Source organism: Wolffia australiana, chromosome 9, assembly GCF_029677425.1.
Source record: "Wolffia australiana isolate 7733 chromosome 9, ASM2967742v1".
Lineage (NCBI taxonomy): Eukaryota > Viridiplantae > Streptophyta > Magnoliopsida > Alismatales > Araceae > Wolffia > Wolffia australiana.
This window is the reverse complement of record NC_135843.1, coordinates 17,036,992-17,053,907: the sequence shown is the minus strand read 5'-3', so window position 1 is coordinate 17,053,907 and position 16,916 is coordinate 17,036,992. Positions and strand designations below refer to the sequence as shown.

Sequence of the window (16,916 nt, the reverse complement as noted above, 5' to 3'; positions counted from 1 at the left end):
AATAAAACCCTACTTGAACAGAGGGGTATATCTCCAATTATTTATAGGCGGCGTTGGTTTACGGACAAAAAAAGGAACTTTCTATGCAAAATACCAGGAAATTGAAATGGCCACGTCATATGGTGAAATCTCAGCCGTCTGAAAGATTAAAAATAATGATTTTTATATGTATTTTCTGTCCGGTTTAACTTTTCAAAATTTCCGTCACGGCCGTCATCCGTGATAGCTGTTCCGTCATGTCATGCATCCTGGGCACCCCTTCACATTGCCATCATGACCACTTCGTCATCCGTCACCGTCACCGTCACAGACCCCTAAAACCGTCACCGTCACCGTCACGTCATCTGTCACGTTTCCGTCACGGTGACGCGTGACGTGACGGATGACGTGTGCCGATCCCTAAGCCAGAGATATAGAATGATATATAATGGTAAAAGGTAAAAAGTAGATACAGAAATAGTGAAGGGAAGAGAGAAAAGGGATTGATAATGAGAGAAGAAAAAGAGAGAGTGAGAGAATAAATTGAGCCATAGAGACACAAACATAGTGAACTAATATTCATTGAAGTGGATGGCCCCAAGCTTCCACACAAGAAAGGTGGTGGCCATCATGAGAAAGCTGATGAATACAAAAGAGAAAAGAATCAAAAGAACATCATTGCTGCCTGCAAAGTCAAAGGTGAAGCCGCCCTTGGACAGCCCTCTCTTGCTGTCATCCAGCAGATTCGAAGGCGCCTCCGGCAGTCCAGATCTCTTCCCTCCATCTGTCTCTCTCATCGCCTCGAGCACTTTGCTTCCAAACTCTGCCGCTGACTTCCGTGGCGCCATCCCTGCTGTTGGCGGCTGCTTCGAGTCCGAGTACTTGGACATCACTCGAGCAGCCCGTAGCTTCTCCCTAGCCGTCAGCCCCGGTCGCCTCGTCGCTGCCTCCGGCAGTCCCTCAGATGCGGCAGCCCCACTAGGTGCATCCCCTTCTGAGGTGGGTCCAACACTGTTGACCGAAACCATTACCCTTCTGCCTCTATCAGCATTTGTCCATGGCCATGCCTGTGGATCCATAGAAAAGATAAGAGCCCTTCAAAATTGGGGTGACTCTACCAGGTTGACCTTCAAATGAGAGGTTAACATTCAGTGGGTTGGTCTTAAAAATTGGGGTGACTCTAGCAGGTTGACCTTCAAATGAGAGGTTAACATTCAGTGGGTTGGTCTTAAAAATTGGGGTGACTCTAGCAGGTTGACTTTCAAATGAGAGGTTTACATTCAAAGGGTTAGCCTTAAAATTGGGGTGACTCTAGCAGCTTGACTTTCAAATGAGAGGTTAACATTCAGAGGGTTGGCCTTAAAATTGGGGTTAACCTCAGAGGTAGACGTAAGCGCATTTTAGGGTTAAAGGGAAAGATGCTCAAATCTTGCCTCCTTCAGACAGCACTTCACATGATTGTTTTCAAATGATGCTTGATTACTTTGTGGGTCAAAGCGCACAAGAATCAAGAGTATTTTATAAAACCCTAGACTTTAAGCAGTACACTCAAATTCTTAGCCTTCTTACAACCTCATCTGCTCTCTTTTGGATGCTGCCAACAACTGAAATGACTCTTCCGCCTTTCCAAGTATTATCCATGGCAATGCCAGTTGGTCAATAGGAAAGATGCGAGTCATTTACACTGAAAATTAGGGCGTTGACTTTTGTGATTTGACAGTAGATACAAATCTTCGCCTTTGTAAGGCAAAACTCCACATGAAGCCTGAGGTATGCTACAGCACTTCAAATGTGCAAAACGATGAGAGAATCTGAGAGAGTTTTCTAAAGCCCTAAACATTAAACCCTAGACTCAAATTCTACGGCCAATAAGAAACATCTCTGGCTCCCGAGAACACCCAAGACGGTGGTGCATTTGATAAATGGCACAAGAATGTGAGGGCATATTATCCTAAACCTTAAACTTTGAACTCCGCATAATCAGCATAATCATCAGTCTCCATAATACTCCGCATGATGGTGCATTTGTTAAATAACATAATAATCTGAGAGCATTTTATTGAGCCCTAAACACCAATCTCAGTTTCAACACGCAGAAGGATGATAATGAAATCATTGAAGAGTCAATAATGAAAAGAATAGACAAAAAAAACCAGAAACCAGCATCTAGCACAGGAGTGTAGAACCTCTAAGTCGATCATTTGAACAATAGATATCCTGTTCCTAGTTACAATAAATTTGAATAAAAGATTGGTTATTCCTATGGGTAAATGGACATTGTCCTTTGGAAGGCTGTTCCTTTTGAACGGATTGTTAATGTTTTTTCAATCCCTTTTAATGAGATCTCTGGTTCTAATCTGTGGCGTCGAACTAATTTTTTCTGAGAAAATAATAAGATTTAAATAAGATTTTTATCCCACTTGGACAGTCTAGACCAACACTTTCTCTACAATTGGGTTCATAAAAATAAAAGTTTTAGTCTGAGAGTTTCATCTCCAGAAATTTTTGAAAAACAATAAGCAGATTTCGGATGGAGAACAAGATAAAGGTGAAAATAAATGATAATCGAGCTATTCAGTCCATCTGAACATGCGGAACCATTGAAAAAGTAAAAGGTTCCTTAATTTTATCCTCTCTTCTTCTTTGGATCTGATTCTTGACGCCCCTGACAACCATGGATCCAATTTTATGCCTCCTAAATGTTTCTAAACATTACAATAACTGAAATCGAAATTGGGTTTCGTATTGCCCAAGGAAATTCACACGGATCAATCAGCCCACAAAAGGGGTAACAATTCGTCTAATTTCCTTCCCAAAATTTTTTGCTTCCCCCCAATCGATCCTCAGTCTTAACCTATAATCCGCATCCCGACCTTAACCTAAGTAAAATCGAATGGCAAAAAAAGAAAAAAAAACACAAGATTGAGAAGAGAGGAACTTATTTCCAGACCTACCGGCGGCGACGCGTCAATTCTGCAGTGAATACCGTAAGATCCTCGGCACGGGAAGCTGAACAAGCGGCGACCCACATCGCCATCCGCACCAACGGATGAAACCCGCAGGCCAAAACCCGTTCTTGCGAGGCCGTCGAAAGGCAGAGACATCGTCTGCCATCGCCCCGAGGATTGCAGGAGTACCCACGATGGAGACGAAGGCTGGAGGGAGAGCCTGCAACGTGGCGCCGTCCCTGCCGTCGAGATGGAGACCGACGATGAGGAGAGCTCCGCGTGTATGGAGCAAGGGAAGGACGCCATGGCAGGAAGATTTTGAGAGAGAAATGAGAGGACAGGATATATAAGAGTCTTAACATTTCCAAGGGGGTATTACAGGAATGGATTCTGGGAATGCAATCTAGGAATGGGTTCTGCTCCTGGCCTACTGCTGGCCTAGTGGCCTTCAAGTTTTTTGTATTTTGGAAGAGAAACAGAGAGAAGGATGTATAGTGCATGATCATCCACGACGGGGACGAAGGATGGGATGGACGAAGATTGTCATGTTCTACGTCATGATTTTTAGATCAACATGAAAAAGTGGTTATGTGACTTGATGTACAAATCTACTGGATATATAGCGAGGTTTATCACCAAGGATGGGACGGGACGAGGATGGGACGGGATGAAGATTGTCCCGTAAATGGATATGTCAATTGATGTACAAATCAACTGGAGACAATTGACAGGTATATAGCGAGGCTTATCACCAAGGATGGGACGAAGGATGGGATGGGATTGTCCCGTTCTACGTCCTAATTTTTAGATCAACATGAGAAAGTGGGTATGTCAATTGATGTTCAAATCAACTGGAGAAATTGACAAATATCTAATTTTTAGATCAACTGGAGAAAATGGGTATGTCAATTGATGTTCAAATCAACGGGAGAAATTGACAGATATCTAATTTTTAGATCAACATGAGAAAATGGGTATGTCAATTGATGTTCAAATCAACTGGAGAAATTGACAGATATATAGCGAAGCTTATCACCAAAGATGGGACGAAGGATGGGATGGGACGAGGATGGGACGGGATGAAGATCGTCCCATTATACATCCTAATTTTTAGAGCAACTAGAGAAAATGGGTATGCCAATTGATGTACGAATAAACTGGAAAATTGACAGATATATATCGAGGCTTATCACAAGGATGGGACGAAGGATGGGACAGGATGAAGATTGTCCCGTTATATATCCTAATTTTTAGATCAACATGAGAAAGTGGGCATGTCAATTGATGTTCAAATCAACTGGAGAAATCGACAGATATATAGCGAGGCTTATCACCAAGCATGGGACGAAGGATGGGACAGGACGAAGATTGTCCCATTCTACATCCTAATTTTTAGATCAACATGAGAAAGGGGGTATGTCAATTGATGTTCAAATCAACTGGAGAAATTGACAGATATATAGCGAGGCTTATCACCAAGTATGGGACGAAGGATGGGACGGGACTAAGATTGTCCCGTTATACATCCTAATTTTTAGAGCAACTGGAGAAAATGGGTATGTCAATTAATGTTCAAATCAACTGGAGAAATTGACAGATATATACCGAGGCTTATCACCAAGAATGGGACGAAGGACAGGATGGGACGTGACGAAGATTGTCCCATTCTACTTCCTAATTTTTAGATCAACAGGAGAAAGTGGGTATGTCAATTGATGTATAAATCAACTGGAGAAATTGACAGATATTTAGCTAGGCTCATCTCCAAGGGACATGATCATCTATAGTATTTTGATTTCTTAGAGACATTTAGGTCAGGCATCAAACATACAACAATTACATTATGGTTTCCATTGTAGTATGTTGAAATTGAAAATTTCTCTAACTCAATGTTTGTAGTGCATTTTGGTATACTGATTTCACATAACTATGTATACTGAACAACCTCATGGGTTCACAAATCTTAATTATCCAGATCATATCTATCACTTAAAGAAGTCACTATATGGTTTAAAGAGAGCTCAAAGAGCTTGGTTAAATTAACTGATGTCTTATCTTCAAAATATCGCTTAGAAAATGAAAATTCTTTATTTTTTGAACCTAGTTGTACTAACCCCATATTTATTTTGAATATGTTGATGGAATTTCGTTTTGTCTTCTGATTGTTTTTTGAAATATAAATTCAACTAGTTTAGATACATCAGTTTTTTGATATTTTAGAACTAGGACTTTCCCATTAGTTGCTTGGCATAGATTCATTCCACTGGAACGTTACATTCTTCTAGAGTCTCTATTACAATTAAGGAAAATGGAAAACAGTGAACCACTAGTTTAGATACATCAGTTTTTTGATATTTTAGAACTAGGACTTGCCCATTATTTGCTTGGCATAGATTCATTCCACTGGAACGTTACATTCTTCTAGAGTCTCTATTACAATTAAGGAAAATGGAAAACAGTGAACCACTATGTAGTCCATCCCATTTATCGTCCTTTTGCATTGATGATTATGATTTAGTCGATTAGTCCCTTAATAGACGTGTAGAGGATTCTCTTAAATACAATGCTCTCACTCAACCTGATTTGCATTTTCTCTCAATAAGGTGTCCTAAAATACATAAGCCAAATACTCGTGATTGGAAGGCCTTAAAAATATTTTCATGAACTTCACATTCATTGTGACTCAGATTCCTGTACAAACTCCTTTAGTGATACAGACTGGGCTGGAGATACTAGTGACAGAATAGCCACTGTACCATAACTTATCTATATCGGGAGAAATCTCATTTCCTGGATTTCTAAAATGCAGCCCACGATAGCCTGTTCAAGTAAAGAGGCCGAACACAAGTCACTAACTAACACAACATCAGAGGTTATTTGGATTCAATCTCTTCCGCCTGAAGCATAAATCCCAGCCAAGATGACACAAATCATCCGGTGTAACAACAGTGTGGCCAGAAAATCCAGTTTGTTCCATCCAAGATTAAAAGACATTGAATTAGGCTTCCATTTTTTTCTGGAACAGGTTGCTGCCTAGGAATCGATTATGAACTTCATCAAACAGTGAGGTTAACTTGAAGATTCCTTGACCAAATCTCCTCCCAAGCAGAGATTTGCTGTTCTTCGTGACACGCTCATTGTCGCTAAAACTGACGTTTGGCTTGAGGGGGAGTATCAAGGCAATCTAGTCATTGGGTTTATCACATCAACATCTTCACCAGCCAACAGGATTTAACTTATTAGTAGGCTAGCTAGAATTGAACACATACATTATATACTCGTCATGAAATTAGAGGTTATGATTCAATATTGGATCAAAGGTCGATAGGATTAAAGATAGATGGCCAGGATTAAATATTGATAGAATGAAAGATATACGGTTACTACTGCACATTGAAAGCTTAGTTATAAAGGCTATGACTAATTATATAAATGTAACCATTATAACACATGTTTTATATAATAATTACGAGCCGAGTTGTAACTTTCCAAATATGTGGAATACGAGCTTTGCTTACCTCAACTCTCTTGATCGTCCTCTCTTTTCCTCTTCTTTCTTCTTCTTGAGTCTCTTGAATTCTTTCAGAAAGAAGAGAGCAAACTAGTGATGGAATTTTAAGAGATGAAGAAATAAGTAAGAGAGCGAAAGAGAGAGACAAATAATCGAGATATATGTAGAGAGAGAGAAGAGAACGAAAGAGAGAGACAAATAAGCGACGGATATATATAGAGAGAGAAGAGAGCGAAAGAGAGACAAATAATACAGGAATATATATAGAGAGAGAAATAAGAGAGCGAAAGAGAGACAAATAAGAGAGAGATGTAATACCAATGTATCTCTTAGAGCTTACTCTGAAGATTCTGCTATGATCATCTTGACTGTATGCTAAAAACCAATGTATCTGTCTTTATTTGCCATTGCGATCACAGAAACTTGAGTCAGGGAACGCATTTGATAAAACCATCCATCGATGATAGAAAACTGAAACAGTAAACCACAGATATGCGTAAACTATCACTTTGTAAAAACTAAACTACCTCAGAGAAAACCGATGAGTAAAATAATCTGATATTTCAGGGGTTCCAATATCTTACTAGTGGGAGTTGGCTGTCATTCCAGAATAGTTTAGTGTCGCCGGGGGTGTGAGAGGGAAAGAAAGAGAGGGACTCGGACATGAACTAAGAAGCGAAGCTTGAGCGAGAAAGCGCATTCTTTGTTTTTAATTATTGGGGGGGCATAAGTGGATTACGTCCCGAACCCATGTTAACACTTTGTGAGTGTGGGAGAGAAGAGAAATCGAGTCACAAAGAGAGAGATTGAGATGAACAGATAGAGATAGATGGATATAGAGAGAGGTAGAGAGAGATTGAGATAGATAGATAGATAGATAGAAAAAGATGGATAGAGAGAGAGGTAGAGAGAGATTGAGATAGATAGATAGATAGAGATAGATGGATAGAGAGAGAGGTAGAGAGAGATTGAGATAGATAGAGATAGACAGAGAGAGATAGAGATAGATGGAGAGATAGAGAGAGATTGAGATGAATAGATAGAGATAGATGGATTGAGAGAGAGAGAGAGAGAGAGAGAGAGAGAGAGAGAGAGAGAGAGAGAGAGAGAGAGAGAGAGAGAGAGAGAGAGAGAGAGAGAGAGAGAGAGAGAGAGAGAGAGAGATTGAGTTAGATCGATAGATAGAGATAGAGAGAGAGAGATGGAGAGAGAGAGATTGAGATGAATAAAGATAGATAGACAGAGGCAGAGAGAGAGGGATGGAGAGAGAGATTGAGATGAATAGATAGAAATAGATACAGGTAGAGGAAGAGGGATAGAGAGATATTGAGATGAATAGATTGAGATAGATAGAGAGAGATAGATATAGAAAGAGGGAGAGGGAGAGACCGAGTCAGAGGGAGGGAAAGATAGAGGAAGAGAGACCGAGTCTGTGAGAGAGACGGAGGGAGAGAATCTATTGTTGCCATGTCAAAAACAGGTAGATACACCTAAATGTAAGGATCGCTACATTTCGCTAGCTTATTCAATAAAAAATAGGAAAAAAAGTGAACAACTCCCAAAATTATCCTATCGTCATCATTACTTATAGCAAAAACCACCAATATCCTAACTACTTCGGCTGTTATGTCTTAACGCAGAGAACAAGTGTCAAAAGTCGCGGGGGACTCTCGAATTTATATATTTGTCAAGTTGACCTTAGGATTAAGATTTGATGAGGGCAGGTAGTTAGTTGTCCAACGGCGAATATCCCATTGGGTGAACGCGTTTTGCCCATATAATTCTGATATCTACAAGCAAATCACATCGCTGAACAATTACTGTTGGTAGTTGATGGCTGTGGACACTACCTTGGAGGTTGTCCTCCAGAATCTCGCCTATATAAAGAGTATGGCCTCTTCCCCTGTTCATGACAAACAAAAGAAATGGCAATTAGTTGTCTCTTTTCTCCCCTCAGTATCCTGTGTCTGCTCCTGTTACTCTTTGGTGGCCATATCCAAGGAGAGAAGACCTACGTTAGTGTGCCTGTTTCAAGTCTGGTGGCTTCCCCTTATTGCACCCAAGCATCTAAAGGTTTATCCCAAGCTGTTAGATTTGTTTCTTCCAGTATTTAGATCTTGGTTAAGCTTTTGTGTTTAATTGGGTCCGTTATTGTGTCTGTTTCAAGCCTGGCGTCTTTCCCTTATTGCACTCAATCATCTAAAGGTTGATCCCAAGCTGTTACATTTGTTTCTTCCAGTATTTAGATCTTGGTTAAGCTTTTGTGTTTAATTGTGTTCGCTATTGTGCCTGTTTCAAGTCTGGCGTCTTTCCCTTATTGCACTCAATCATCTAAAGGTTGATCTCAAGCTGATAGATTTGTTTCTTCCAATATTTATACCTCGGTTCAGCTTTTGTTTTTAATTGGGTCCGTTATTGCGCCTGTTTCAAGTCTGGCGTCTTTCCCTTATTGCACCCAATCATCTAAAGGTCGATCCCAAGCTGTTAGATTTGTTTCTTCCAGTGTTTATATCTCGCTCAAGTATTATGTTTAATTGGGTCCGTTATGTTCGTCACTCGTGGTGAAGTGTTCACTTTTGATTTGATGTAAGTTATGTTATGTTTGATGGCGGGTTTTGTAGAACTAATGCTTTACCTTCCTTGAGATGAACGGTTTCCATTCAAACTACAATATCCTCTTACTATCCTACCCATCACGTAAAAATATAACGTTGGTATCTGTTCAACCCAGTCTGACACTTAAGATGCTAGGAATGGTGGGCTTTGTAAAACTAGGTTTGAGTGGTGGGCTTTGTAAAACGCATCCTTTACCTTCATAAATATGAACGGTTTCCATTCAAACTACAACACCTCTACAGACTAACTTTCCCCATCACTAAGAAAAAATATAGCGTTGGTATCTGTTCAACCCAGTCAGATACTTAGATGCTAGGAATGGCTCTTTACACTATGTTTGATTGGTGGGCTTCGTATAATGCATGCTTTTCCTTCTTAGAGATGAACGGTTTCCATTCAAACTACAACACCTCTACAGAATAACTTTCCGCATCACTTAAAAAAATGTAATGTTGGTATCTGTTCAACCCAGTCTGACACTTAAGATGCTAGGAATGGCATTTTACACTATGTTTGATTGGTGGGTTTTGTATGACGCATGCATAATCTTCATAGAGATGAACCATATCCGTTCAAACTACTACACCACTATTGACTATATTTCTCAAGCACTCAAAAAGTATAACGTTGTTATCTGTTCAACCCAATCTGATATTGCAGGCGTTAAGAATGGCACTTTCACCGTTGTCCATCGCGCTGGTCCTTGCTCTACAAACTCAACCAAAAGATATAGTTCCCTTCAAGCCCTCTCCGAAGACATGCTCCGGGTCGCTTCATTACAAGAGATAACCACATCTGCTGCTTCTCAAGGAAACGAAACTCTACTTCTTGCCTCTAAGGCAGCCGTTTCTTCTAGGAGTGGCGCTTACCTCGGCACAAATAGCTACGTAGTAACCATCGGTTTTGGCACTCCGGTAACATCCCAGACCGTCTCCTTTGACACAGCAAGCTTCCTAAGCTGGATCCAGTGCAAGCCATGCGCTACAACGTGCTATCCCCAAGTAGAGCCTCTCTTCGACCCCTCTCTCTCATCCACGCATCGAAAGATAAGCTGCGCTGAGCCCGCTTGCCTTGGACTTCCCAACCACGGCTTCTCAGGCCCAATCTGCATCTACGAAGCAGTCTATCGCGGTGGCTCTTCCACGCTCGGATTACTATCCACCGATACCTTCACTCTGAACCCAACCACCGCGTTTCCAAACTTCATCTTTGGATGCGGTCTGAGGAACAGAAACAGAGGAGCTTTCGGCAGTTCTTCAGGGATTCTTGCACTGGGGAGAAGCCCCTACTCGCTGAATTCCCAGGTTGGAATCAAGACGAAGAACCTCTTCTCCTACTGTATCCCATCCTTGAGCAGCACCCCGGGCTTCCTCAACATCGGCGAGCCAGTACAGTCTAACGCTGTGTATACGCCGATGGGTTTGAGACCGGGCGCTGCTGGCCGATACTTCATCGATCTTATTGGGATTTCCGTGGGAGGAACGCCGCTTCCTATTCCGATTGACGTGTTTAGAGGTCCAGGGATGATCATTGATACAGGAACGGTGATAACGCGTCTTTCTCCTGCAGCTTATAACGCTCTTCGGTCTGCCTTTCGCTCTGCCATGGTACGTTTTCCATTGGCTCAACCAGATAGCTTGCTGGACACTTGCTACGACTTCAGTGGAGGCGCAACCATTACATTTCCAGAGATTAAGCTCCAATACAGTGGCGCCTCAGTTACGCTTCCGTTTGCTGGGGTTTTCTACCTTGTCAGCCCAAGGAAGACGTGCCTTGCTTTTGCAGGGAACGCCTTGTCTACGGATTTGGGCATCCTTGGGAACACTCAGCAGAAGACTTTTGAGGTTATCTATGACAACATTGCAAACAAGATAGGCTTTGCAGCTGGGGCGTGTCGCTAAAGCCTTGTCTATGTTTAATGTTTGTTATATGGAATAAAAAACTCAGTAAGCAGCAAACTTGTGCTCCCTTGTGTTGAATGGTGCTTGTACTTGGTGTGCAAAATAGTAATGAAACATGCATACTGTGTTTGGTTTGACCATCCCTTGCCTTTTGCAAATGATTCAGACCACTGAGGAAAGAAGTCTTTGAAATGCCCTGATTCCTCTTTAGCCTCTAAATATTGGTTAATACCGGAAAACAACACCCATGAAGTAGTTACTTGATCGTGCCAAAGACAGAGCCATGTCATTAAGTTGGCGTACCATCTTTCAATTGTGATCTTATATTTTTCTTACATAAAGTCTTAATACGACTTTTTAAAACCTCAAGACGTGGCAATATTTCATCTCCCTATGATAAAATGTTTCATTAATTAATTTACCATGACTTGAGTCTCAACATACAGCAAACTAATTGACGTGGTTCGTGAAGAATGACTTTCCCCAAAGAAAGAAAGGTTCCTGCTCCCTAGGAGAAGGAATTTATGGAATGACATTACACTTAAATGCACATTTAATAATTCTTTTAGCGTAATTCGCTACCGTGGGTGTTTTTTCAGGTCATTATTTGCATGATAGTTGCCTCTAGAATTTATTTTGGATAGGGGCTGCAGGAGGCCAGGAGCCAAATCATTGAAACCCATTCACTAATTAAAATATACCAAAGCATTCCTACAATGGCCATCTTGGAAGATAAAACAATCTGGAGAAGTGTTATGCCATCTTCTCATTCATTTATTAAAATATATCAACTTGAATAATATTACCCATTAGTGCATTTTGAGCTTATGAATTCTATCATAGTTGTTTGCGGAATTAAACTTGGAGAAGGGCAGATATAGCATGAACGTAAACATTTTATAATTCCACAAGCTTAAAATGATTTTATACATATTATTCATTAATCTATTAACTTATTACCTTGACTGTTCAATATTCCTCAATCTTTATAAGCATGATATTGGTGCATATTATGGAGATTATTCGCAAACCCCGTATCACAGAAATGAAGTCAATAAGTTTTACTATTGAAGATTTCTAGGTTATTTTCATGTGTGCACTCTATCAGATCTTTAGGTTATTAGGCCAGAAAAGATAATTTTGCTTTTGGGCTTCAAAGAGTAGTTATAGGTGTGTGGGCCAAGTCCTAGATCCAACTACAAAGTTCTTGACTTCATCCTAAATGGGGCACATGAAATTCAAGTGAAGGAGCCCTCAACAAATAAGAAATAATATATGGCTAGGACAGTTACTAGGAAATGATAAAAGCACATTAAAGTAATCATGCCCATGTATACATGTTTTCTTCTTATATATACATGTCTTTCCCTCGTTATAAATGAAATCTTCTATAGGCCCATACAAGAATTAATTTTTCTTCAATTAGAGTTAAATTAAACAAAATAAAAAAATAGAAAAAATATTTTCATAAAATAAATGTTTATTTAATTTGATAAATTTATATAAGACTTATATAACTGTTGAGAATTTTCAGGAAATTTAAAAGTGCGAAATCAATAAACTAATCAAGACACCTTTGGTTGGTGCTCCAACAACAGATTCTACTGGTAAATTGCACTAACTGGGTTGAAAATTTGTAGCATCAGAGCTGATCCTCATTAAATTTATCATTATTTTTTAATGCAACTTAAGCTTAAAATAGATCATTATTTTTTTGAATGAAACTATGATATTTCTCAGTTTTATGGTATCTTTTAAGTAATTTTATGATATTAAATTAATAAAGGAAATAATTTTATAAGTTATAAAATGTATTATTTATTTAAATATTTTTATGGGTTTTAATGCGTACATTTGATTTTATTTACTCCTATGTGTGTTGCAATCTGATTCTTTTTTACTAAAGCCTGTCAATGGGTTCTGCCAATGATTAGTTGCGCCTATCAAATCATTTAGAGCTGGAGACAGATGATGTTTCGTCATCCGTCATTGTCCATAGCGACGGACGAATGACTGAACGGTTGGATTTCCATCATTTGTCACTAGTCATTCCTCATTTGTGACAAATGACGGATGACAATAATGACAAACAAATGATGGATGACATTTACCGATGACGAAAGTTTAAATGTATTTCACAAAATATCAAGCTTGTAAAGAATTATGCGCCAGACAAAGTCACCCACAGGGCCCAGCTGCTCCATCACGGCAGAGAAGCTAGAGACGTATCGTCATCCTCTCATGCGGCTTCTGCATCCTCACCGTTGAGAAAGTTCCACAAGAATGATTTCCGCGATGAAGGAGGATTCGACAACCAAAGCGTGCAAGAACTTGAGAGTTTCGCCGCTTACAAGGCCGAGGAGACAACACAAAAACTCAATGGATGCGCCAGGATTGCCGAAGATATCAAAGATGATGCCTCACGTACCCTTGTTCTTCAACACCAACAAGGAGATCAGATAACAGAGGGAGGGAAAGAGGCGAGAGAGGGAGAGAGACGACATCAGAAGAAAGAGGGGGAGAGGCAAAAGACAAAGAGGGAGAGAGAGGAGAGACAAAGGGAGGGAGAGAGGTGAGAGAGGGCAAGAGGGAGAGAGGCGACAACCGAAGAGGGGGAGAGCAGCGCCAGATGAAGAGGGGGGAGCGACGACAGACGAAGGGGGGGGTCAAGGACGTCCGTTTTACTTCAATGGATGATTGACAGATTGGACGAATGACGGAATCGTGAAGATGAAAAAACTGTGATGAATAACGAACATGACAAAAAAGATTTCATCAGACGGATAACGGGACGGAAGTCCGTTCCGTTCCGTTCCTTCAAAAGCGTCATTCGTTTTCGTCCTCCAGCTTTATAATCATCACTATTAAAAATTTTTACATAAGAAAATATAAATCCCATTTGTAAAAAAGTTAGGCCTAAATCACTGCAAAATTGATCTAGTATATAGGCAGGCAGTCGATGGCCAAAATTTAATTATATATTTTGCATTAAATGCACCTAATAATTTCCGATGCAGCTGTGGAAGCACATGAGATGCATTTAAATACCATTTTAGTTTTCCCATTTTTAAGGTACACAGGGGAAAATCTGATTCATGCATCGTTTAGGCACAAATTTTCATGAAGATCATTGATTCTTCTATAATGATTTCAAGGACATGGGTCAGCATTTGATTAAATAGCTGATTTGGGTGTTGAACAATGCTTGGGAAATCTAGAATTGAAGCTCATTGAAGAATTTTTGGTTGATTCATGTGAATTGAAGCTGATTTAAAATGTAAATATTGGAATAAAAATTTGGGAGATCTAAATTTATGTTGCCACATTTTTTATTTATGTTATGGATCAAGGAGGAGAGAGAAATAATTAATGGTCGAGAATTCTGTAAATTTAAAATGTATATTTGGGCTAAAATTTTATTGGTTATGTATTTCAAATGGGAAACCTACGAGGTATCTTTTTAGGTGTTTGAGAAAAATGCTTCATAGAAAGGATTCATCGAAACGAAAGCCACGGTTATAATAAATGGAAATAAATGTGGCCATGGGTAAAATCATTGCTCTAACACGTATTAATGGATTAGTAAACTAACCTGAATATCTCATCAAAGTGGAAAAAGGATACTTCTCATTTTGGATCATCCTTGATCGTGGAGTAATGACTGGAAGCTTCCTCTATTGATCATGAACCTTGATGACAATGAAAGCATTTCAATCTCAATGTTGGGAGTCATGGTGATGGTTTTATTTTATAGAGATGAACCACAATGCCCCCTTAACATCAATACCCCTATGTGCAATCATCAACCTATCAATGACTATTTATGTCTTAATGTGGTTAGTCAAAAGGGTCATCAACAATAGTTAAGTTTGTAATGGTTCCTATATAGAAATTTTTTTTGGAAAAAGATGAAGCGGTAATTTCTGGGAATTTTCCTATGTTTACCAAGACTAATTGTCTTCCCTACAAAATACAGCTAAGGTTTTCTTTGATGTAAATTTATTTTGGGAGGCTATCAATGGCGCTGAAATAGCTAGATAGATAAAAAAAGGTCAATCACATTTAACCATTATTGATGTTGTGATGGAGGATATTCTTGAGCAAGCTGATGTTAAGAAAATGGCATGAGAAACATGTGAGGACATATGCACCATGAATATGGTTGTGTCTTACATCAAGAATGCCAGGCCAAAGGCCTCAAGTGTGAGATTGAGATGGTTAACATGGGCGAGGAAGAGCTGGAGACCAAATTTTCTGCTTAGCTCTACCAAGTGGTGACACATATGTGCATCATGGGGAAAGGCTTGATGAAGGTAACATAGTAACCACACTGCAGTAAACACATCACATTCTCCATCGATAAATTATAAAATCTTGATGCAATGGCTCGAAAGACATTGGATCACTCAAGATGAACAAGGAGCGTCTTGACTAGCATGTAATGATATGAAAATAATGGGTTCTCTTAGCTTGTGCCAATGATAAGAGAAAGAACGAAGGGCATAATTCTAGGAGGTTTGTCCATTGTCATGGATACAGCTTGAGATTCAAAGTTAGCCATAGTGAGGAGTTTTGAGATAATTCAAAGGTGAAGTGCTATAATTATCATAGATATAGACATTGTGCGACGGAAATGATGTTGATGACATCTCATCAGGTACATAAAAGTGAAGGAACACACCTCGAGGGTGTATTGAAGTTAACCATCTATCCACCAAGTAATGGCACTAATTTGGCAGGAATAAAATTGGAAGTTCCCGGATTACCTATTTCTTGCTTTACATCATTGTCTTTGAGGGTCTACATGTTTCCTTTTTTCATTTTCATTGTTTGCCCCCCTCCTAAGACTTCCATGTAGACCACTGTAATGTCTTGTGTGGACAAATGTAGTGAAATGTGTGTTCCTTATCCCCCATTCTTTCCATTGTCATACTGCCCCTCTATGAGAAAGTCAATATATGATTCCAAGTAATGACAAGCCATACAAAATATCATGTCATCATTAATATCTTGCACCATATAAAGCATTATTTAAACAGATTGTAGTTTCTTAATAAGACGTTTATTCAACACATCAAGAATTAGACTTCAACATGGGCCAGCTTGATGGATATAATGTGGTCGTCAAGTCAATCATACTATAATGTTTATTTAAGTTCATTGAATAAAATATTTACGCTCATTATTATTCTGTGTGATGTTTATAATGAAGTCCATGAATACGTGCAATGACTTAGTGAATTACGGGGAGATCATAATACATTGATCACTAGTCTTTAAACATGTATTCTAAATCTTCCTATTTGAAGGATAGTCAAGACAAACATTGAATTATCCAGATAGAATAGCACTAGTTGATCCTACTTATACGATAAGTATAGCTGATCCTGTAGCTATTAGTGTGACGACAATGAGGAGAGATAGTGGGTGCTCTTTGGAGAAAGAGTTCACTGAATTGATCCATACGAATCCCTGAATGGTATTATACCTAAACATCAATCCGGTTGATTCATGTCATGGTTGTATAAGTGATCCACTGACCTGAGACACCAAGGACATCTCATGAATGGACGATTATATTTTGACTACGACTTACAAGCATCTAATCATGGGATTCAAACAAGTCATAGCTCGGATGTAGTAAAAATCTCACGGAGATGATTAAGTGGTCAAGAGGGGACCATCTGCCCCCGGTATAAGAGGAGATCGACTAAAGGAAGACGATGAAGAAAAATCCCTTGTCAGGGCAGTGAGGATATTGGAGAAGGCGTTATCCAATAATCCCTATTACACATCAGTACTAATTGAATGAATGATTAGGGTTTGATGATAAACCATACCCTAAGTCATTCGAGAGTCTCACACCGATAATGGATTATACATATATGGTTGCCGATGATGGTAAAGGTTTCATGAGAGAGTCTGACAATACTCGATATCTTCTAGAGCACGAGGTGTAGT

General features: G+C 39.5%; 2 protein-coding genes across 2 annotated transcripts; one reads left to right on the top strand and one right to left on the bottom strand.

The window, feature by feature from the left end:
• Positions 1–510: 510 nt before the first annotated feature.
• Positions 511–3,260, bottom strand: LOC144707689 (uncharacterized). Its single transcript, XM_078580905.1, has 2 exons — positions 2,934–3,260; positions 511–1,046 (listed from the first exon to the last, which is right to left on the bottom strand). The coding sequence occupies exons 1-2, from the start codon at positions 3,231–3,233 to the stop codon at positions 552–554; spliced, it is 795 nt and encodes a 264-aa protein (XP_078437031.1). The 5' UTR covers positions 3,234–3,260; the 3' UTR covers positions 511–551.
• A 4,903-nt stretch (positions 3,261–8,163) lies between these two features.
• LOC144707774 (aspartyl protease family protein At5g10770-like) lies at positions 8,164–11,087 on the top strand. The gene is made up of 2 exons (XM_078581018.1): positions 8,164–8,511; positions 9,715–11,087. The coding sequence occupies exons 1-2, from the start codon at positions 8,364–8,366 to the stop codon at positions 10,953–10,955; spliced, it is 1,389 nt and encodes a 462-aa protein (XP_078437144.1). The 5' UTR covers positions 8,164–8,363; the 3' UTR covers positions 10,956–11,087.
• The last annotated feature ends 5,829 nt before the right edge of the window (positions 11,088–16,916 follow it).

Excerpts from the sequence above, each read along its gene's own strand:
- LOC144707689 (XM_078580905.1), bottom strand. The coding sequence starts at position 3,233 with ATGGCGTCCTTCCCTTGCTCCATACACGCGGAGCTCTCCTCATCGTCG. Across the intron at positions 1,047-2,933 it reads GAATTGACGCGTCGCCGCCG|GCATGGCCATGGACAAATGC; the intron begins GTAGGTCTGGAA and ends ATGGATCCACAG.
- LOC144707774 (XM_078581018.1), top strand. The coding sequence starts at position 8,364 with ATGGCAATTAGTTGTCTCTTTTCTCCCCTCAGTATCCTGTGTCTGCTC. Across the intron at positions 8,512-9,714 it reads TTGCACCCAAGCATCTAAAG|GCGTTAAGAATGGCACTTTC; the intron begins GTTTATCCCAAG and ends CTGATATTGCAG.